This window comes from Cervus canadensis, chromosome 7 (assembly GCF_019320065.1).
Source record: "Cervus canadensis isolate Bull #8, Minnesota chromosome 7, ASM1932006v1, whole genome shotgun sequence".
Taxonomy (NCBI): domain Eukaryota; kingdom Metazoa; phylum Chordata; class Mammalia; order Artiodactyla; family Cervidae; genus Cervus; species Cervus canadensis.
This window is the reverse complement of record NC_057392.1, coordinates 11,935,624-11,957,357: the sequence shown is the minus strand read 5'-3', so window position 1 is coordinate 11,957,357 and position 21,734 is coordinate 11,935,624. Positions and strand designations below refer to the sequence as shown.

General features: G+C 46.9%; 1 protein-coding gene across 2 annotated transcripts in view; it reads left to right on the top strand.

Annotated features, from left to right (window-relative positions):
* EPHB1 (EPH receptor B1) overlaps positions 1–21,734 on the top strand; it is a 452,225-nt gene that overhangs the window by 346,542 nt on the left and 83,949 nt on the right. Inside the window, exons 6-9 of one of the 2 annotated variants that reach the window (XM_043474344.1) lie at positions 3,260–3,384; positions 10,660–10,822; positions 14,310–14,418; positions 15,268–15,332. In XM_043474344.1, coding sequence (XP_043330279.1) covers positions 3,260–3,384; positions 10,660–10,822; positions 14,310–14,418; positions 15,268–15,332 — 462 coding nt within the window. The remainder of the gene's footprint in view (positions 1–3,259; positions 3,385–10,659; positions 10,823–14,309; positions 14,419–15,267; positions 15,333–21,734) is intronic. The other variant, XM_043474345.1, reaches the window with a different exon arrangement.

Sequence of the window (21,734 nt, the reverse complement as noted above, 5' to 3'; positions counted from 1 at the left end):
TCTTCCACATCCCACATTCACTGAGATAGTCTTAAGTATATTCAGAATCTAACCATCCCCATTCTCACTGCCTCCACCACTCTGAGCCTGGTCCAAATCACCATGATCCTCTAGCTAGACTATTGCAGTTGTGTTAGGGTAGTTCTTTCAGCTTTCCCACCGCCTCTGCACTCCATTTGCAACACAACAGAGGGTGATACATGAAACATGATGCCACTCCCCTGTTTGAAGACCTTCTCATGAGTCCCCATCTCGCTCAGTAGAAGCCAAGGTCCTCTTTTAGTGTTCCTGCGGCCCTACCATCTGTGGCCTCGTCTCTGCACCAGTTCCACTGGCTCTTTACTGTTGCCTGGCTGCTCCCAGATCAGAACATTGCCCTGACATTTCCCTCTCATGGGCTCTCCTCCCAAGTATCCACCTGCCTCCCTTTCTTCCCTCCTCCATCCCTTGCTCCTACACCTGCTCCTCAGGCAGGGCCTGACTGACCACCTGATTCAGAATTGCAGCCTCTCCCCAGCTGGCCTCCTGCATTATAGCATTCTGTATCCCTTCTCCTCTGCTCCATTTTCCCCCACTGTACTTGATATTTTTAACATACCTTGTAATTTGTATATTTATTATGTCTAGTCTCTGTATCCCTCCACTAGAAAATAAGCTCTGTGAAGACAGAAAATGTTAAATTGTTCACCATGGGCTCTCTAGAACCTAGAATGGTTACTGGCACATGACAGATGCTCAGTAAATACTTGTTTAAATAGTTAATTAAGTGGATCTGGGCCATGATCCTAAGTTGGGAGGAAGAGAAGATGCATGTGATAGTTGAGGCAGGATCAAAAATTATTTCCACTTACTTGACAAATAGGCCAAATTCAACACTGTGAAGGTACATGTAAATCCCTGTAGTCCAAGCGAAAAGCCAACTCTATAGACAAAAGATGAGGAGCATACCATGGGAAAACCTAAAGGTTATATTGACAGTGGTTTCAAAATCAAATCGCAGGTATGTGTTTTTGAAGCAAAGGCTTATGGTCATATGAATAGAGGCATAGTACACGGGTCATGGTAGATATTAGTTTTACTCTAATCTTTGCTGTTCGAACAGCAGTAAGAGAATTGGATTCACCTCAGGGCCTTATGCCTAAAGAGATTTAGATAACAAGCCTCATTTGGAAGAGAGCCACCTCAGGTGGCAGCATATCATGGGAGAAATTTCCATAGGATCTGGCCATTCTTTTCAGCAGGAAAAACTCAGGGGAGACCTAACTAGTTTCTTTAGCTATTTGACAAGCCATTCTGTGAAAGAGGGAGCATTCTGTATTCAGTTGGCAGAACCAAGACCAGTGGGAAGCTCCAAGACATGTTTCAGATAAGGATAAGGAAGACATGCACATTGGTGAGAGATACCCAGGCCTGGAGCAGCAACTCCTGTTGTCAGTGAGCCTCCTGTCCCCAGGGATGCAGCAGGGCTGGCAGAGAATAATTGATAGGGGGATTCAGAACTGCGTCAATTCAGGTCCTCCATTCACAGATGCCACGATGAAACCAGATATAGCAAAGGTTTATTGGGGAAGCGGGGTGGAGGCCAGAGGAGGCTGGGAGAGCTATCAGACCACAGTGAAGATCTGATCCCTCTAAAGGAGAGAGGGAAGGAAGAAGGATTGAGTGGGAAGAGCCTTAGACAGACACGAGTTGCAGGGAAGTGTTGGGAAGTCCAATGGGGCGTGTTTGAGCATAAGTTACCCATTGGAAGTTAAGAATGGACCTGTCATAGCATCCCCATCACTTTCAGTCATTGGGTGGGAGCAGCGTGTGGGAAACAGCTCCACATGGATGCAGTGATATATCTCAGAATGCTGCAGCTGGGGCCATTAGTCAGTTATGCTCCCAGGAGTAGGAGCTCTGAGGGGCGCATTTTCACAGACATCACAAGGTCTCTAATGGGATGTGGGCAAAGTCCCAGATGAACACTGTGATTCTAAGGGCTCATCACAGCACCTCTCACTCTGTGCTCTCTTTATGGCTCCCCCAGACTATGAGTATCTTCCTAATATCTTCCCTGCATCTCCACCCCGCCCACGGGCCTCATGCAGTAGGTGTCTGCTGAGAGTCCTAGGATCATGGAGAAACGGAGAATGAGGGAGCCCTGTGACCCAGCAGCTGTGCTCTGTAATTTCAGGTCCTAGAGGGGAATCTGTTAACTTAAATCCAGGACAGTAAATGCCACTCAGCCAAAGTCCCCAGAGAAAGCCTTGTAAAGTGGAGTTCGTGTGAGGAAGCGACCTTCATCACTGCAGAAGTGCCAGGACTAAACGGAACAGCCCCTGAACAGAGCGCAGACTGCAGCCTCATCCATTACCCGCTTCTTTCCTAGACAGACAGCCCTCATTTATTATTTCCAGACTGTTTTCATTTTACTTACACTGTGTGAAAAATGTTGAATTGGGAAATAAATAATATTCTTTTTAAACAGAGATTTCGGAAGCACTTCACAGATTTTGAAATTATTATTCTGTTTCCAAATGTTTGGTTTGTGTATCATTTCTTCATTTATATTTGTGAGCGCTCAATAGCAAATGTCCTCATTTGGAAAACTCTGACAGAAGTCAAAAAGAACTCTGTTGCTGGCCTGTATTCATATCTTTTGGAGAGATGCCGCCTCTCTTCCTTTTGAAACACAGCAAAATCTTCCATGCAGTCTCAGAAGATGTTTGCTAGAATACTCTTTTCCACTGCACAGCAATTCAGCACTGACCAGCTTGACTCTTTTGCTGACAGACTTTGCCTCCACATTCTCTTCTCTGTGAGGCTCACCCCATTACTACAAGACTGAGGTTCCTTCAACACCATCTGCTCAAAAACAGTCCATCGCTCCTCATGATCCATTACCTGAAACGTAGATTTTTCCTTCTGGTCACGCCCTTCATGCCTAACTCTGGCTTTGTCAGTTCATACTGTTCTCCTGTGGTTTTTCCGGCCATCTCTTGTTTTGGTGAAACCTTTCTTCTGCTTGTTCACTCCAGAGACTGCCCTCATACATGTCTTCCTGCCCTTAATTATCACCTTTTCTCTCCTTTGGTACCAAAACTCAATTCATTCTGCAAAACCTACAGGAAATTCTATAGATCCAGCTGAGCTGATGAGAAAGAAAAGGCAGAGTTCCAACCCAATAGCATTTCTCTGCCTATTTATCTCTGAAAGACAACCTTTCTCATATCATCAAGGGTCTTTTCATCTGCCCTATCTCTTCCTCTCTCTGCAGCCCCTTCCACTGTTCCCATCATGCACCAGGTCAGTGCTACCATGAGAAGCATCACATTGTCATGGCCACAGCCGGAGCAACCCAATGGCATCATCCTGGACTATGAGATCCGGTACTATGAGAAGGTAAGCCAGTCCTGCCTGCAGGCTTGCAAGGCAGGGCCAGCCACTGTTGTGTGGGTGGTAGCCAGCTGAGGGCCCAGGGATATAGGCTGGAGGGAGTCCTGATGGGGGGAGGAATCTGGTGACAGAGGCCAGAGGCTCCCTGAGAGCACTCCCCAGCTCTGCCTCAGCAAAGGCCTCCAGCACCCAGGCACTTTCTGCACCAACTCAAGAGAGAACATCCCAACACCCCACCCCACTGTCTGGGCCACTCACTGGGCTGTCGTGGATGGGGAAGACCAATTCCATTCTCCCAGTCACGCACTTGCTACATGTGTTTGCTGTGCTACAAACCCACCAGTGTCCCCTGAATTTTCTGAAGATTTTGTGATTTTGTAAATTAGTGTTTTTCAAAGTTTTTGATCATGTACCTCAAATATAAGATCTTTTATTTATAAATCATATGCATGTATTTACTAATGTATGTATAGTTTAAAATATCTAACTGGAAATGAAAAAATAAGAGGTAGAAATTAATAGAAATAAAAGTTTGTACATTATCTTCTTTGACTGTTCTCTCACACCTGTTGCTGGGGACTACAACAGGGCATGTTCTGCCAAGAAAAGGGAAACGGTGCTCTGTGGTATTGACCCCTGACCTGTCTGTGGGGGAAGCAGGTCTTTCCTCCCACCATGGTGAACTATAACACTTGCAACATCCCAGGAAAATACAGTATTTCTTATATACTGACCCAACACAGTATTTGTGCAAACACCATTTATTCATTTATATTTATTTGGCAAGTATTTTTTTTTTTTGGAGTGCCTGCTATTTGACAAGTACTGTTCTAGGATATACTAGTGATCAAACAAGGATTCCTGCCCTCAAGAAGCTTACTTTCTAATGCAAGTAGACAGAAAATGAATAATGAACATAATTAATAAGGGTATCATACAGTATGTTAGAAAATGAGGACTTTAAAGTGGGGGAAGTAGATCAGGGTAAATGGGAACAGAATGGTCAGGTTTGGGGGAGGAGTAGTTGCAAAAATAAATAGAATGGTAAAAGTGGGGTTTTGGGAGAAGGAAAGTTCTAAGTAAAGACCCGAAGGAGGAAAGGGTGTTGTATAGCAGGCATGTGGGAGATAGAGAGCCTATATAAAGGCCCTGCAGTCAGATAATGATGCTGGTTCAAGGAGCAGGAAGGAGACCAGCATGACTGGACTCATAAGAGCAACAGCAAAACAATAGTCAGGGGAGAGGTAATCAGAGCAGGTGCTCATGTTGGGCTATAAGAACCTGAGCATTTCCACAAATGAGATTGGGATCCACAGCAGGTTTGGAGCAGAAGAAAAACAGAATCTGACTTATATTTTAAAAGGATCATTCAAGCTTTTCCACTGAAAATAGACCTGCTCGATTATAATAATCTAAGACAAGGATGGGGGCCAAAGCCAAAGCCAACAGGATTTCCAACAGGTTGGATTTTCAACTGGGAGTGTTTGGGCCTGAGTCACTAAGATGACTGAGGATGGGATCACTTGTGGCTGGAGCATGTCTGGGCTGAGGGAAGGGACCAACTCAGCTTCGTGTCTAAAATGCCTCTGAGATAGCCAAGTGGAAATGAGCAGCAGGCAGCTAGATACGTACATTTGGAGTTCAGGAGCGTGGACTGGGCTGGAGATGACCACTTGGAAGTTGTCAGTGTGTGGAAGTCCTGAGCCCAGGTGAGACTATCCAGTGGGTCACTGGAGATAAGAAGAGGTTCTAGGATGAAGACCTGCAGACTCCAACATGGAGGCAGTGTTGAAATGGAACATGACTGCATTGGGAAGGGAGCCTTCATTTCCAGAGCTGTCCGTAACTGACAACCACACAGATGTGGTCCCGTTACTGAACCACTTACTCTAGGTCAGTTTTCACATTTGTAAAATTCACCAATTTACTTCCCTGAAAGCAGAAGCCCAGATGGATCACCAGTCTAGCCTGCAAGGAAGTGTGCCCTTCAGCTGTTATAGCCGAATTTGCAAGCAAGGTGATGGTTAGGCAACTTTTTACTCATTTAGAGGATTCTGAGTTTCACAGACGGTTGATTTTGACAATTCAGGGAACTGGGAGTAATTCACATGATCTGGATTCATAAGCCACCATTATTTTCATTCAGCTTTGAACTGAGGGTCCTTATTTGCTATTTTTTTTTTTAATCATTTAATGAAGTAAATGTTGGACAAATCCAAAAATGTTTTGGACCAATCTGGACCTATTGATTTCATGATCTCATTTCATCACCAAAGTTGACCTGGACCAAGTTCAAGTTGACCTATACCTAGTTCTGTTGACCTTCTTCAATAGAATATCATGCTTGACCATATATGGTGTGATGCAGAGTCAGTCACCAGTAAGGTCACACCCAGTCCCCTTCCCATACACACATGAACTTGAGCCTTGTAGCTCATCTCAAATAAATAATAATTTCTCCTTTGTGTGCCCCTGTTGGGTGCCAGAGTCTTTTTAAACATAATCTCTCCCCCTCACAGCCCAATATGGTAAATATTAATAACATTGTTTGGGGTAAAGAAACAAATACATAAAGAAGTTTAAAAAAACAAGCCCAACTTGCTCAGATCACACAAGCTAGGAAGGGAGTCTCTAGCCTGGGTTCTTTGTCCTGTAGTCTGTGGTGGTGCTGGGAAGGGGTGAGATGTATGGGAAACCACCTGCCCTCCTCCTCTCCTGCTGTGCCAAGGGCAGTCACCAAGGGAGGGGGCGAAAGCCTCAGAACCGAAACCATGAGGCTCAGGCCTCTGTCCCCCCGCTCCTCATTCCCCAACCCACGCCCAACTCCTCCACAGACTTTCCCTGTCCCTGCAAGCCTCCTCACTAAACAAACTGCAATTAACTTCAACTTCTGATGCTGTGAAGGAGGCTTATTCTCCCATTATAGATCCTGTCCCTACTTCTCAATAATTTATGCTAATTATTAACAGAACACATGCACAGCAGTTCAAATGCCAGAGGGGGCTTCCACACTTCAGTGAGGCAGATCATTGTCCCAGAGGATAGAATGCTTTCTTTCAGAACAGAGAAGATTCTTTGCCCAAGTGTTGGTTACCATTCAATATATTATGATAGAATTCTCACTTGCTTATAAAGTGCTCAAATATAAAATCCATTACATTGCCTTGACCATTTCTAATTTCCAAAGAAAGGACATTATCTTGTGAGGGTATTTTGAAATAATAATCACAATGACAATAATTCATCACATATTGAGTGCCAGTTATATGCCAGATATTCACAGATACATTAGTTCTGATCCTCAAAAGAAATGAAAGATACTTGAAAGTTGAGTATAAGCAATATATGGATGATAGAACTAAGTCACAGAAAGGCCAAATGATCTACCCTTAACCTCACAGGCCACAGCTAGGGAACCACAGAATTGGAACTGTAGATATTTTTATTATATTTCAATATATTTCTGAGCTCAATGAAGGGCTGGATGCAATTGAGTTGATGCTGCTCAAAATTAGTGTGGCCTCAGAAATAAGAGAGTGTATCTTAATTTTCAATCCAAATACTTATAGCCAGAATCGTTTGCCTGCCTGTTCCACAAGGCTGTGGAATCCTGGTCTTTAGAAGATGCAAACACAAACAGAACTCAGCCCAGTAGATGTCCTGGATTCAGTCCAAAGAAATAGAACTCATCATTCCTCCTTCCCATGCCACTTTTTCTAAACTAGGAATCAGCATCATTTTTCTGTGAGGACCAGGTAGTACATATTTTAGGCTTATAGGTCATACTCTCTAATGCAACTACTCAACTGTGCCTTTATAGCAGGAAGCAGCCATGGGCAATAGATGACAATAGAATATGGCCATGGCTGGGATTCAATAAAACTTTATTTGCAAAAACAGGTAGTTGGTCATAGGCTGTAGTTTTCCAAGTCTGGGTCTCCCACTCCATATCATTCTCTTGGTTTGTGCTTGGGACACCTGTCAACTTCAGTACTGTGAGTGGAATCAATGAGGCTTTCGTCTCCTCCAATAGCTCATTAATAGAGAGCTCAGATGCCATCAAGCTGATGACACTCCCAGGGCCGCTCCCATGCTCATCTTCTTCCCCATTTTAATATGCTTCCACTCATCATTCTCTCTTGTTTACTGTCTTGTAGCACTTTTCACTCCTGACGTCAGTGCTTATAGGCAAAACAAGGGAGAACGTCTACAGCTGCTCTTGGCTGTCTTAATGATTAAGCATTTAGACATGGACTTGCCCGTCATATTAACTAGGTGAGGACATACTGCTTTAGGCCTTGGATATTTCTACCCTTCAAATTTATTTCTACCCTAATTTTCTCACAGGAACTCACTCAGACCTTGGCAATATCTTGTGCTCCATCCATGGGTTCAAATTACTGGTCCAAAGTGTACTGCTTATTTATTCATTTAGCACTGAGGTGTTGGACACCCAGGCAAGGCAAGCCCCATGCTACATGTTAGGGATGGAGAAAGAAGATGTGGTCTCTGCTCTCAACAGCTGCAGCATCTGTCCCCCTCACACTTACAAAATCATAAACAACCAAAAACAGAAGGAGAAGAAAAGGAAAAGCAACTCTGCTCTTCACTCTTATCTGCCTGAGGTTGATGAATGGTTTTGAGAGAACAAGGACTGATACTCATTTTAATCACTGAACTTCTTGAAGAATGTGTGGACAATAAAGTGATTATGGGTTCTCAACATCCAAATGCCAATACACCAGCACACATTTTTCAGGAAAAGAGCTGCCCAGGAGATGTTTCACATATTTCAAGCAGTGCACACTTGCATCCAACACAGTAAAACCAGAGAATTCAGGCAGCTGCCTAGATTTTGGAGCAATGGGATTTTGTCCTAATTTGCAAGGACTGTGTTTTTGTAGTTTGAGACCATGTTTTCAGTATGTCAAGATAGTAATGATGAAAGTTTTAGATGGCACCCCTTCTGGAGTGGACAGCCTTCTTCTTGCTGAATTCCTTTTTGGGGGTGGAGTGGGGTTAGGAATCCACCTGCTTTTTAAATAAATCAAATGATGTATGGGTGATCCCTTCCCAGGCCATCTCGCCCAGAGGCCAGTGGATATCACTTCGCTTAGAGTGAGCATGGGCCTCTTTGTAACTTTCAGCTGTCTATTTGCTCTGGCCTCTCACCTGGGGTCCTTTACAACTGCTTCCAAGTCACTCGTCACCACCCCATGCCACTTATCCTCCAGAGATTCCCAGTTACTTGCAGGTGCCTGATCTCCTTTCAGCCTCACCTTTGCATGCTTTATTCTGTTCTCTGTTATTATTCTGATATTCTATTCAGTTCTTACCCTCCTCACTCGTTCATGGGGCTAATTTCTTTCATCTTTCAGGACTCGCTCATGCCACCCTTTCTCTGAGTCCCTCCCAATCACCTTATCAGTCTGGGTTGGGAGGGCCCTCTACTGCTCCCTCATAACCCCTTGAGCTGCCCTCTGCCCCGTCACTCACTCAGCACTGCAGTTCTCAGCCCCACCCCACAAGACGTTGTGTACCCAAAGGCAGGGACCATGACTTGATACCCACAGCCCTTGGTAGCGTACATAACATGGTAGTGTGTTGTCATTGTGACCATCTGGCCAAATGAATGAATGATCACGTATCAGGTCATCTCTGCCCTTGCACAGTAGATTTCTGCATATTTTAAGACGATGGTAATTTCTTTTCACTGTACTGTATTCTTTTGTCCCAGTTCAACTCCCAACATTTCTTCTGTCCTTTGACTAAGGATGTGGCTCACAGACCACACTGGTCAACAACTTTCCCCTCATTTATCACCCTGCCTCTTGAACTGCTATGCCTAGAACTCATCACAGTGCCCTAGATCTGCATGTGGGACTTGAGGCCTCCTTCCTGGTAACCTAAGATCTCCATTTTGTTCTAAGATTCACAGTGCAAAACAGGGGCAGACCTAGACTCTGAACAGCTACCATCTCCACAATGGTCACATGGAAATGATTAGAGATGAGCTGGTGCATGCGGGTGAGGTAGAAAGATGATGGGCAGCAGGGAAGACAGTCCTTGGGCTGGAACAGTGAGGGGCGCTTTCCTAGGAGAGGAGATCTTGAGGGGTGTAGGCTGAAGGAAACTGGAGAATGCCGAGGAGCCCCTGGAGAGAGGCATTTCAGGCTGGGAAAACAACCTAAGCAAAGGTCTGGGGGCCAGGGCTATGGTACCCAGAGAGGCAGCACGGTGGCGGTTCAGGGGGATGTGAGAGATTGGAATTGACTGCATTATGAAAGGCCCCTGGACTGAGAGTTCGGAGTTTTGTCTATCTGATAATAGCTTTAGGGAGTCAGAGATTTTTTTACAAAAGAACTTTGGATTGGGTAGGAAGAGAGTGGCAGAAAAGATAGGAAGCTACAAAAGTTCAGGCCAAACCATATGTTATACAAGATCAGCAGCAAGGAGAGCACAAGCAGGGACACAGTAAGGCACACTCGTGATGGGTGGGAGAGTCAGAAGGGAGAAAGACGCAAGCAGGTCTGTGAGCACCAGAGGATACGTATGTGCAGGTGACAGGGCCTGTAGCGGGCCGGGCAGAAGGTGCTGAAGAGCATGACACACGGAAGAGTGGGACTGACCCCCTAAATAGTGGGAGGGACGAGGACAGAGGCCGTGTTCTCCTGGGAGAAGGGGCATGCCTCCCCAGACGCTGATGGAGAGGAACTCAGACAGTGGGGACCCAGACAGACACATGCCAAGATGAAAGCAGAAACAGGTGTGGGAGGTAGTCCAGCATGGCCTCAAGCTTTTTAGCAGAGTGAACACAAAGTCATTTGTCTAAGGACTTGAGGTCTCTTAAGGAGTGATCTAGAACAGCCATTGTCAGAAGTGACCAGGAGAGGAAAGACCAAGGCTCAGCAGGAGCAACGCAAAGAGAGGCAGGCAGGTGCAAATGCGGCCATTTGCTTCTGCTGAGGTCAGGGCTGAGAGGGGGTTTGCTCTGCATGTGCTTTATTATTCTGTCTCTGATCCCTGGAGAGGAAGGGGTAGAAAATGACTGTCCCCTTGCCAGGCCCTGAGAGCTCAGCTATTTACTCAGACCTCTCTTCAGAGCATCACCTCCCCACAGTCCAGAGTCAGTTTATTATTCTTTAAGTCCAGCCCAGTCTGTGGGATTTCGAGGACAGCCTGGGGCTGGGGACAACTTCTAGCAGATCTGCAGGACCCAGCACCGAGGGGCCCATGTGCTCAGCAGCAGGCTGCCAACCCCTTTCCCTTGCTCTCCTGCAGGAACACAATGAGTTCAACTCCTCCATGGCCAGGAGCCAGACCAACACCGCGCGGATTGACGGCCTGCGGCCCGGCATGGTGTACGTGGTCCAGGTGCGCGCCCGCACCGTGGCCGGCTATGGAAAGTTCAGTGGCAAGATGTGCTTCCAGACTTTGACGGATGGTAAGGGGCAGGCGGGTGAACTGGGATCAGGGCAGGCAGTCGGTGGAGAGGAAGCCCCCAGGAGGCAGTGGTCACAGCCGAAATGCCAACTGCTAACTGGATTCCAGGGGAATTGCCTTGGAAGGGTTTGCCCCGAGGAGGACCTAAATTCACTAGGCAGAGCATCTGTCTGAAGCCTGACCGGGTTTTCGATATCTAGAGGGTTTTCCTTCACGGGTCTCTACCGCGCACGTGCAGAACCTCCCACATGTGCGTCTGTGTCTGCCCAGCAGTGAGCCCAACACAAAATTAAACAATATGCTCTTCTGGGTTTCTGTGTTGTTTCATCCTCACTCCCACTTCACTCTTCTGCTCTCGGGGCTGGGAGCTGAGTGCACAGCCTCACCGTGAGTCAAGGGCTCCGGGAAGAAAACAGAGGCACACACTGGAGGAGTCGCTGTCCCACACGTCTCAGAATATTTAAAACAGCTTCACATGTGACCCCCAGTAGGTCCCGCTGAGGTGTCTCCAGAGAGAACAGCCACTGTTTTCCAAGCTGTCTCCAAGGCTAGACAATCCTGTCCCTGAAAATACTTCCACCTTTGGGCTTTATTAGTTCCCTGCTAATCTCTGCTACTCCTCTGAGATCACCCCCTTTAGTTGTTATGAAAATTGTTTCCCTGTAACCTCAGACTTGTGTATGGGTGTCTATTACATTAGCTACTTTCCATAGTGTATGTACTCATTTTTCTACTACCTATCTATATTTATTCACCGATGAGCTGTTTCCTGGTAGCTCCCAAGTGTCAATCTATTCCCAGCCTCTCAAATAGAAAGGCTTTAATTTTTTACTTTATTACTTAAATTATATAGAAAACACTCTGCCCTTGAAAAACATTTTATTTTAGGTCAACAGTTTTTGTAAAGTCATCAGAAAGATTTAAAAATCAAGTGACTTCATATAAAACTTACAATATCTGTTTTCTTTTGAAAAATTGTAAGAGAAGGCAATGCTGGTGGGCATCCTAGCATGAGGACTTTGCCTTGAGACAGAGGCTTGCTGCCCCATGCAGGGCTTATCACTTCCCAGTGGTCTGTACCTGGATGTTTCAATGTGAGCTATCTGGCCTCTGTAGGATTAGAGTTTGCAGTCAGTTCTGAGTTTATTTTAGGTGAGTTTGGGCTCATATTTTGAGGATGGTGAGTTAGGGTAGAAAGGTGAGCCACTTTATCCAGATTAATGATGCTGCTGGTGTGAAAAGAACGCAGTCCATCTTCAGTTCCTTAAGGACTCTGTTCCCCTCTTTGTACCTCACTTCACATCTAGATTTATGGGCACTTTGGCATCAAGAGGTACACAGGATTAAAAGCCCAAAATTCAAAAAGCTGTGAGCACTGGTCTCTTGGCAATTCTGCTAGACAAATCAAGAAGTAACATATTTCTCCCAAGAAGGCTATTCCTTCTACATTTGGCAGTTAAGTTTTGTAAACCCAAGAGGGGCTGGATGTAAGAGAGTTCTGGTAAGTGGCCAAATTGGAGAGTATTTGTCTTAATGACTGAGGTTCACACATCAGTAATAATTATGTTCACTGAGGCTTCAGGCCTCCCTGCAGCACAAAGGTGAGTCTGAAGGTTGTTAGTGATAGGGTCATTGGGTCGAGGAGGACCTGTGGGATCCCACCCAGGGTCAGTGGCCATGCTTTAGACTGGTGACCTCCACAGGGATCAGAGCGGCTGTGGTTCTGGGCTGCACTTAGCTACAACCTGCCAGCCGTTGACTTGGCTGCCTAATTTTTTTTAAACTGATTTATAGAGCAGTATAAATCAGTATATACAGTATGTATAGATACAGCATATACTGTATATCTACATGTTTTCCAAGCATTCTGGGTGATTCTTATGCCCCAGTGTTTGAGAACCATCCTTCTACACTGTGGGTAAAGGAGACTTTTAAACCCAAGGATATTGGTTCTGGAAGCACCTAGAAATCAATTTGAAGGGCTGAAGGTCACATGGCTTAGGAATTTTTTAATTTACATGGACTCCTCCCTGTGGTTCCTTTTATTTATTTTATTTTTGCCAAGTTAACTTTTTTAAAAACACACGTTACAAAAAGTTCTCAGCAGAGGGAAACTGAAACTCTACCTTCACTCTTTAAAATTAATTTCTAGAGAGTGGGAGGCTTCTAGAACAATATCCTTGTCTTTGCAAGTCTCATTCCCTATCCACAAAGTTGAACCATGGTTCCCAAACATCAGGGCGCATAAGAACCACGCAGAGTGCTTGGTAAACACACAGATACCCTACTGTTCACTCAGAGGTTCTGATTCAGTAGATCTGAGGAGGGACCTGGAAATGGGTCTAACGATTGGGCTTGGGTGATTCTGCAGAGCAGGGAACCTCAGAATGATGGGAGTGGGGCAGATAAAATAACAGGTAACAGGTCAGTTACATGTGAATTTCAGGTAAATAACAAATAATGTTTGTCTAAGTATCTCCCATGCAATATTTGGGTCATAGTTAGATTAAAACCTTATTTGTTGTTTACGTGAAATTCGTATGTAACTGATCATCCCGTATTTTCATTTGCTGTATCTGGCAGCCCCAATTGTAATAGGATATACATGGCTTGACCCCCATCTGCCTCAGTCCTGAAATTTTGTGATGGCTCCTTGATACCAAGTGAGAGAAGAACCACGATAGTAACAATAGGCCCCTGGGCCGAGTGGTTTGTATGCATTAAGAAGAGAATTCGTATTTGGGGCATCTGTGATACATCAGACACTGAAATATGTGTCCCGTGATTTAATTTAAAATTTTATTTTAACAAATAAGGAATCTGAGAGTCAGAAAGACTAGATGCTTTGTCTAAGATCACTAAACTTCCCCATGGTAAAGCCGGGGTTTGAGGGAGCTCTGTCCACCTCTGTGACCCACAGGCAGCCACTCCCCCATGTGTTTCTAACACTGGCGGAAGCCGGGACCCTATTCTTCTTGAGTGTGAGCTTGAGAGTTCTGGGCTGTTTCTCGACGTGTCTTCATTCTCTGCAGCACTGGGTGTGGTGCTGGGTGGCTGCTCTTAAGCCTCCTCTCAGTCAATCTGTTGACTGGCTGCATCTCAGCAACTTTGTGTCTTAGAAGGTACTTCAGCAGTGGTTTCCATACCCCCTGTTAGATGTATCCTTAGCATGGCTGACAGACCTTTGAGAGGCCTTCCAAATGAGGGCATGGAGACAGTTACCTCTGCTCTGGGGCCAGTGTCATCAGCTCTTAGTTGTGAGGTCCTCTGTCACTGTTATCTTGCTTTTATTGTTGTTATTATTTGTTTTGGGTTGTTTCTGTGAGCGTGTGTGACTTAAAGAATACTCTTGGTTTGGGTCAGGCTTACAGCTCTGAAATATAGAAAGTCTATCTGTTCTATCACTCTGATGTCCTTGGCAGCATCGCTGAGTAGCAGCCCCATGCAGAGGGCAGACAGGAAGCTTCTAATACCTCTCTCTCTGCTAGATGATTACAAGTCTGAGCTGCGGGAGCAGCTGCCCCTGATCGCTGGCTCAGCGGCGGCTGGGGTGGTGTTCGTGGTGTCCCTGGTGGCCATCTCCATCGTCTGCAGCAGGTAGGACCCCCGGCCCCACTCCTGCCTGCTGTCCTCAGAGCCAGGAAGGCTGGCTCATGGACCCTTCCCGGCCATGTGGACTGAACAGGACCTGACCGTTCAGGGACACACCGTCAGGCTCACCAGTCATCACCCCTTCTCTGTCCACGGGCAGCCTAGAACTTTCCAGATTATTTATTTTCTCTGTGCTTGGGATACATCCTCTAGAGGGGCTGGGCAAGGCTCTGAGCATTCGTCCCCCAACCTCCTTTTTGCCCACTCATTTAACCCCCTGGCACATGATGGTCTTCCCGGAGTGACAATTACAAAATTTCATTTGACCCTTTGAAACATCCCGCCCTGTGCCTCAACCCATCCTCTGGCTACAGAGCTGGGGCCTGGCCACAGGGTGCAGGTGGGCAGCAGGGAGCTAAGGAGGGAAAGAGGAGCTCTGCAAGAGCAGGTCCCACAGGAGGGTGGGTCTGGAAGTTCTTGTGAATTTTTAATACTGCTGCTGCTGCTGCCTTGAGTGGTTAGCCCAGATTCAGCTGGCCCTTCCCGAGAAGTTCCACAGCGCAGCCAGAGTGCTAGCAGGCATCCTCCAGGGCCTCTCACCAAGCTCTGTAGAGACTCTGGCCCTGCCTGACCTCTGAAAGACCTTGACTTGAAAGCAGACCCCACTGCCCACGGAGGTGGTCAAGCTAGAATGCTGGCCACGACAGGAGTTCCGCTTAAGTGACGGTTGCAGTTCCCAACCCCGGGAGAAGCCGGGTGAGCCCCCATCAGGACAGGGGGCCTGGGTGGAGGCCGGGGAGCAGAGTGGTGTGGGTATACCCTGGCTGAGAGGGCTCCTCTCCCTTATGTCCACAGGAAGCGTGCTTACAGCAAAGAAGCTGTATACAGTGACAAGCTCCAGCATTATAGCACGGGCCGAGGTGAGTAGAAAGCCGGAGCCACCCACCGCCTGAGCTCTGGAGTCGAAAGGCAAGTGCTTGGGGGGCTCCTTATAGGCAGACTGGCCTGTCCCCACTGCGAGCCCCCTCCCAGCCACCAGTGCCCAGAGGCTGGGTCCCCAGGGACCAAGGCTGTCCACACCATCTGTGTCTACCCATCATGGGCACTTATTGGATGTCTAGCAGGTAGATTATCTTCCTCACTGATAAGCCCATAGAGGACACGGAATGCAGGGAGATTGGGTTTAGCAAGTCAATGAATCCTGAAATCAGACTCAGTGGAAAAAGATGGAGGGCTCTCTATTAACATCTTCTGCCTTATCTTATCCAATGGGGCGGCTGGGGAATGTGTTAACCAAATTCACAGATAAGCCAGAGAACTTGAACGGAGGGAATTAAAAAGATAGCAGAGCCCAAGAGGCCAAAGTGTTGGGATATCTCCCAAGTGTTTTCTTTTAAGCAGTGCCTTCAAAAGTTTTTCACTCATTATCTACTCTCTTTTTTCAAAACCTATATAGAATATTTTTATAGCTAAAATTTCCCTTTACCGACTTGCGACGTTAAGTCCTATGTCAGAATTCTTCTTTGATGTGTGTCAGGACAACACTGCAGGGTCTGCAAAGGTCCCACTGGTCAGCTGGGCTACTTCTTGCCTCCAGGAAGCAGCATGCTTAGATCCTTACAGCAGACATGCTCTGTTTCTAAATAACTCCTTTCAAATTCCACGGATACACTCAGAAACCTGCCCCGGCGCTGTGTGCTCTGCCCTCTCTGCCTCTGGCTTCCTCCGTGAGCCGCATCTCACCTCAGTACCAGCCCCCTCTTCCTGCTCCCTGGGTGGTGAACATGGAAAACAGGCTCTGTCTACACGCACCATAAGCAGTCTTTCTCTGGGTGGTTCTGGGAGTGGAAATGGCATCCGAGACAAAAGTTCTCACCCGAGGTGACCCCAGGCAAGAGAGTGATGCTGGGGTGCTCACGTGGCAGTTTCACCATGGAGGAGTTCGTCTTCGAGTGAGAGCAAGGCTGGGGCTATGCAAAGGTTGCTCTGTAGATATGGCTTTGTTCCCCAGGGTTTTCAATCCAAGACCAAGAACCTACCAAGGGTCTGTAAAGGACTAAGCCCCTGGCAGCTGGGCTGCTGTTGTAAGTCATGGCGGGGATGGGGCTGTGGACTGGGTACTGGCTGAGACCCCGAGGCTCTCTCAGGGTGGTCCAGCTCACACCCATGTTCAGCAACACAAACTGGGATCGGGGGAGGGCGGTTGGCAGAGCAGCCGCCTTCTAAGGCTATGGGTACAGCTCCTACAACACTCCAGGTCCATCCATCCCTCTTTCTTTCCCCCAGCAGGCCCCCTGGGCCTCCATTTTAACCAGACGTCACTGGTTCTAGAGGGAAATCCTATTGTGATCTCTCTCCTTTGCTCACATTCTGATTTTGCACCTCAAAGCAAAATCTTCAGATACTTTTACTTAACATAAACTGACGCATTTCCCTTCCAGGCAGGTCTTTAGCTTCCTAAGGACAGAGACTTTGATTTGTCTGTGATTCTCACTTGGAGGTGCTCCCTCCAGGGTGCATCAGGATTACCTGGTGGGCTCTCTCCACCACCCCGCCTCCTTGCCTCTGCCTCCTGGGGTTCTGACATCACCCCACCTCCCTGCTCTGGGCTGATGCCTGGCGACCTTGAGAGCCACTATGCAGTCGATTTCAGATTTGGCATCCTTTGAACTCTTTGGATGAAAGAAACATTTAAAGATGGCCATGTCCACCTGAAAGCAGAGGACACAAAATTGGGTTCAAAAGGTGGAATGCCATTTTGAAAACTAAAGACGCCCAAAGTGAGGATGGGGTACCCTAGGAGGGAGCCCCTCCTTTTAAAGGCACGTGAGTTAAACCTTGTACCCTTCACTGGGGTACAGAGAGTTCCCAAGCATCAAGCTGGGGTGCGTCACGCTGCCTTTTTGGCCTCTTCACCCTCAGACCTGACTTCCTTCTCTGGAGGGGCTGGCTTTCCTGGGCCGCCACATGTCACCCACACGCACAGATAGGCTTTCAAAGTGCTCACAGCCTCCTGCTGGGGAATTCTCACCTCTAAGGCCAAGAGAACCAAGCCTCCCTGGTTCTCAGGGTCCACAGAAGACCCAACACCCAGTCCTCAGTAGCAGAAACCACTGAGGATGGCTTAGGCCACAGTGTTGACAAGCTGTGCAGTCTTCATCCCCAGGACTTGGGCACACGGAGTTCTTCCTGCACCAGAGTTCAGTCCCTCTGCTGCCTTAGAAGTCTGTCTTCTTTTTAAATCTGTTCTCCTTTTATAAATGCTCTTTCTTTCTATTCATAACCCTTCTCTTTTTACCCAGTCCCTGAAACCTGGCTCCTCTCTGCACTCTGGTTCTCTGAACTCATAGCCTCACGCACTGAATTACATCAGTGCATCTTCTCCCACGGACATCCGTCATTCTGACTAACGCTATTACTGTTGGAGAATCAGCCAAAGGGATGTGGAACTGGGGAAGACAGCACACACACAGCAGAAGAGGAAACTCAAGGCTCTGATGGAGGACAGACCTGGCCCGAGATAGGGGAGGGTAGGAATAATTAGTTACAGAAAGCTTACCCAGTGCCATGCGTGGGGAACTTTATTCTGGTAGCTCATTTCAACTCCTCCAACCCTGACAACCACTCTAGGTGGCAGGCATTAATCTAGGGAGGTTCCATGACTTTGCCAGGTCTCGCAGCTCATGGGTGGCAGAGATGGACCTCAGGTTCTCTAAACCTGCTGCAAAGCCCGTCATCTCTCCATATTGCAGAGGCTTAAGGTGGCTGGAGGTCAGGAGCAGGTCAAAATATGAGGATCAGTCTCAGGAGTCCTAGTTGGTGGTTTGTTGGCTCCTCTTCTGGGTCCCACTGTAGGAGGCGGAAATGCAGATGCCCTTGATCTGAAAGTGCACGCAGCCATTCCTGGGCTACCTATATGCATGCACCTCACTGGGTGGACGTGGATGCTAACCTGGACGTCTCAGCGCTTCCTGCCCTGGAAGGGACAAGAAACCTGCAACAGCTCCCCAGCCTCACTCATCAGTACCCAAGAAGGCCCCTGCTTGTCTTCCCTGCAGGCAGGGCACAGGGCTTCATACAGAGTCTGCTGGCATCTGTCCTCCCAGACCTGCCTTTCAAGCTGATACGAAGGCTGAAGGAGACATAATAGAAATATTGGCAAACGTATTGCCTTCTCTAGCCTGTGGAGATGCAACAGATCTTGTCAATTTGAGAATACCAAGTGCTTTCCAGGGCAGGCTCTGAGCCTGCAGCACAGAGAATGGACTCATAAAGGAGGATTTGATTGGGGTGACAGTGACTAGAGGGAAGGCAGGTAGGGAAGAGAAAGTGCGTGGATATGGTGCCAGATTCTGGGCTGAAGAGCCTGGGAGCCTGTGGTTCATGTTCAAGGGTGAGTGGGTAAGTGTGGGTTTCCCATGTCTAGAAAGAGGCAGACAGATGGTAAGTTCTTATGGTTTCCATGGGACAGTCCTCAGAAGGTGGTGGCTGACTAAAAACCGGCTGGATGGGATGAACCAGGTGGGCTTGGGAGTCTATCTTTAGAAAAGTTCCAGTTGATGCTACATTTGGGAAATGCTACCAGGTACTTATAAGACTTGGATAACTACACACTGGATGGTAGTTAACACTGCACTGAATTCTAAGATGGATGGAGTGAGCAGAAGTGGGGAGAGGTGAGGGCTTGGGAAGGGGTCAAGGGTTTTCAGAAAGCAGCCCTGACAGAATCATGTCCATGTTACAGGCAACTGCAGTTATAATCACAGAGCTGTTTTTATTAAGCTTTGAGAAATTCTGAAAACAAATGAGATATGTATCCAAAATGAAAGATTGACACACACTAATTTCCACACAGGGCAAGAGGACTGAACACGGGGACCTCAGAACATAAGTGTGAGCTCAATCCCTGCCGAACACCCAGGAAACTAAGAAGCAGACGCGTTCAGGGCCTTTAAAACTAAGTTCAGTGATCATTGGGGATTGTTAAGGATTAAATACAGAATTATTTAAAAAGTTATTATTAAGAAAAGCTATATAGGCTGCCCTCAGCTCAGTGGGTAAAGAATCTGCCTGCAATGCAGGAGACCCAGGTTCGATTCCTGGGTCGGGAAGATCCCCTGGAGAAGGAAATGGCAACTCACTCCAACTTCTCCTATTCTTGCCTGGAGAATCCCATGGACAGAGGAGGCCTGGCAGGTCACAGTCCATGGGGTCACAAGAGTCGGATATGACTTAGTGACTAAACCACCACCATGGGGCCTTCATCTCATTTACTAGGGCTGTGCATTTGCGAGACATTGCATATGTAGTGGATTTTTATTTTTGCAAAATATTTGATGATCTCCTAAGGGGAAAAAGCACAATACAGTGGGTACAGAGCTGGTCTTCATACAGAAAGAAAGTAGGTTAGTGAGTCTGTCAGCCAGGGAGGGAGTCATCAGTTTTATCTTAGTCCTTGTCCAATTCAATCTCTTATTTGTTTGATTGTTTTTTAAAATCATAGTCAGGTGCAAGCCTAGGGATGCTTATCAAGTTTGTAGGTAACAGTTGGGAGGTATCAGTAACATCATAGAAGATAGAATCAAAATTCAGAACTATCCAACAGCTCTGAATGCTAATTTGAAATCTGCAAGACAAAATGTTAGAGGGATAAATCTAGAAGCTAGTGTTGGTTAAAACAAAAATAAAGTAGTAAGAAAAGGAGGAGACCTGACTTGCTGACTTGTTTGTATGAGAAAGTTTACGTATTTACTTGATCACATGCTTAATAGGAGTGATAAAAAACTAGTAAAAAAGGCTAAGCACTGCCACTAAAGCAGAAAAATACTGCCAAAAGGCTCCACCTTGAGCAATGACTGTATTAAACACAGTAACTAATTTAATCCTCATAACCATCCCATGAGGTGGATTTCACATGTGAGGAAACAACCTCAGAAAAATCCAGTAGCCTGTCCAGAGTCTTGGAGTTAGTGATTTGCAACATAAAGTTCTAAACTCGGTCTGTCCGACTCTGTGGTCAAGATTAAAGTTTGGATCAGAGGAGGTAATACATGGACATGCTGTCCTCTGCACTGGTGAGAAACATCTAAAGGGACATTCTTGGTTCTGGGGACCCCATGTCAAGAAGGATATTGTCAACAAAGCAGCCGGCCCATGGAGGGTGCCAAGTCGTGACCTCAAGAGACACAAACTGATTTGGTGTTTTGGAAATGCAGGCAGGGACCTGCTTTTTTTTTTCTTTTTTTTCCTGCTGCTCAGTCATGTCCAACTCTTTGTGACCCCATGGACTGTAGCATGCCAGGCTCCTCTGTCCTTCACTGTCTCCTGGAGTTTGCTCAAACTCACGTCCATTGAGATAGTGATGCCATCCAACCATCTCATCCTCTGTCGCCCCCTTCTCCCCTTGCCCTCAATCTTTCCTAGTGTCAGGTTCTTTTCCAATAAGTCAGCTCTCCGCATTGGGTAGCCAAAGTATTGGAGCTTCAGCATCAGCATCAGTCCTTCCAATAAGTATTCAGAGTTAATTTCCTTTAAGATTGACTGGTTTGATCTTCTCGCTATACAGGGGACTCTCAAGAGTCTTCTCCAGCGCCACAGTTCAAAAGCATCAATTCCTTGATGTTCAGTCTTCTTCATGGTCCAGCTGTCACATGCCGGGAGGGACTGGGAGTTATCACTAAGCATGACACCATCATGGCAAAGAAAGATGACGCTCTTGTGCTTTGTGAGGATAAACGGAACCATCAGTGAGAGATCCAAGTAGGCCGACTTTGATTCAGTGTAAGAATAACCCCCCAAACTGGAACTGTCCATGCAGAGACAGGCTGCTTTGTAAAGAGAGGGGTGAGCTCTCTGCTCTCGCAGACACAGATCTCAGTAAAAGATGCTGTAGAGCGGAGTTCTGCTTTAGGTAAGACACTGGACTTGATTCATCCCAGAAGCACATCTAGCTCCAAGATTTCCTCTAGCTCCAGCCTGCTTGACTCTGGGTGGGAGGGATTTCCCAACCGTACAGAACACAGCATCCAGTGTGCTGGAAGTCACCTTGGACACCAGGGTGAAGGTCAGGTATACCTGGAGGAGGGAGACAGACTGGGCATTTGACTGCCTCTCCTGGAGGTACCTGAACAGGAGTAAATGAGGGCCTATGGGAAGAGGAGGAAAGGCCCTTAGGTGCAAAAGGTGGCTGAGTGTTCAGTGGGTGCTTATTAAGTGCCAAATAAATTTAATGAGCTGGCTTCACCCGTGTGGCTGCTGTTGGCTCTCAGCCAAAGCTCTAGAAACCAGGTTAACTCTTTGAGTCCCCAGCTTCTGGGCCATTG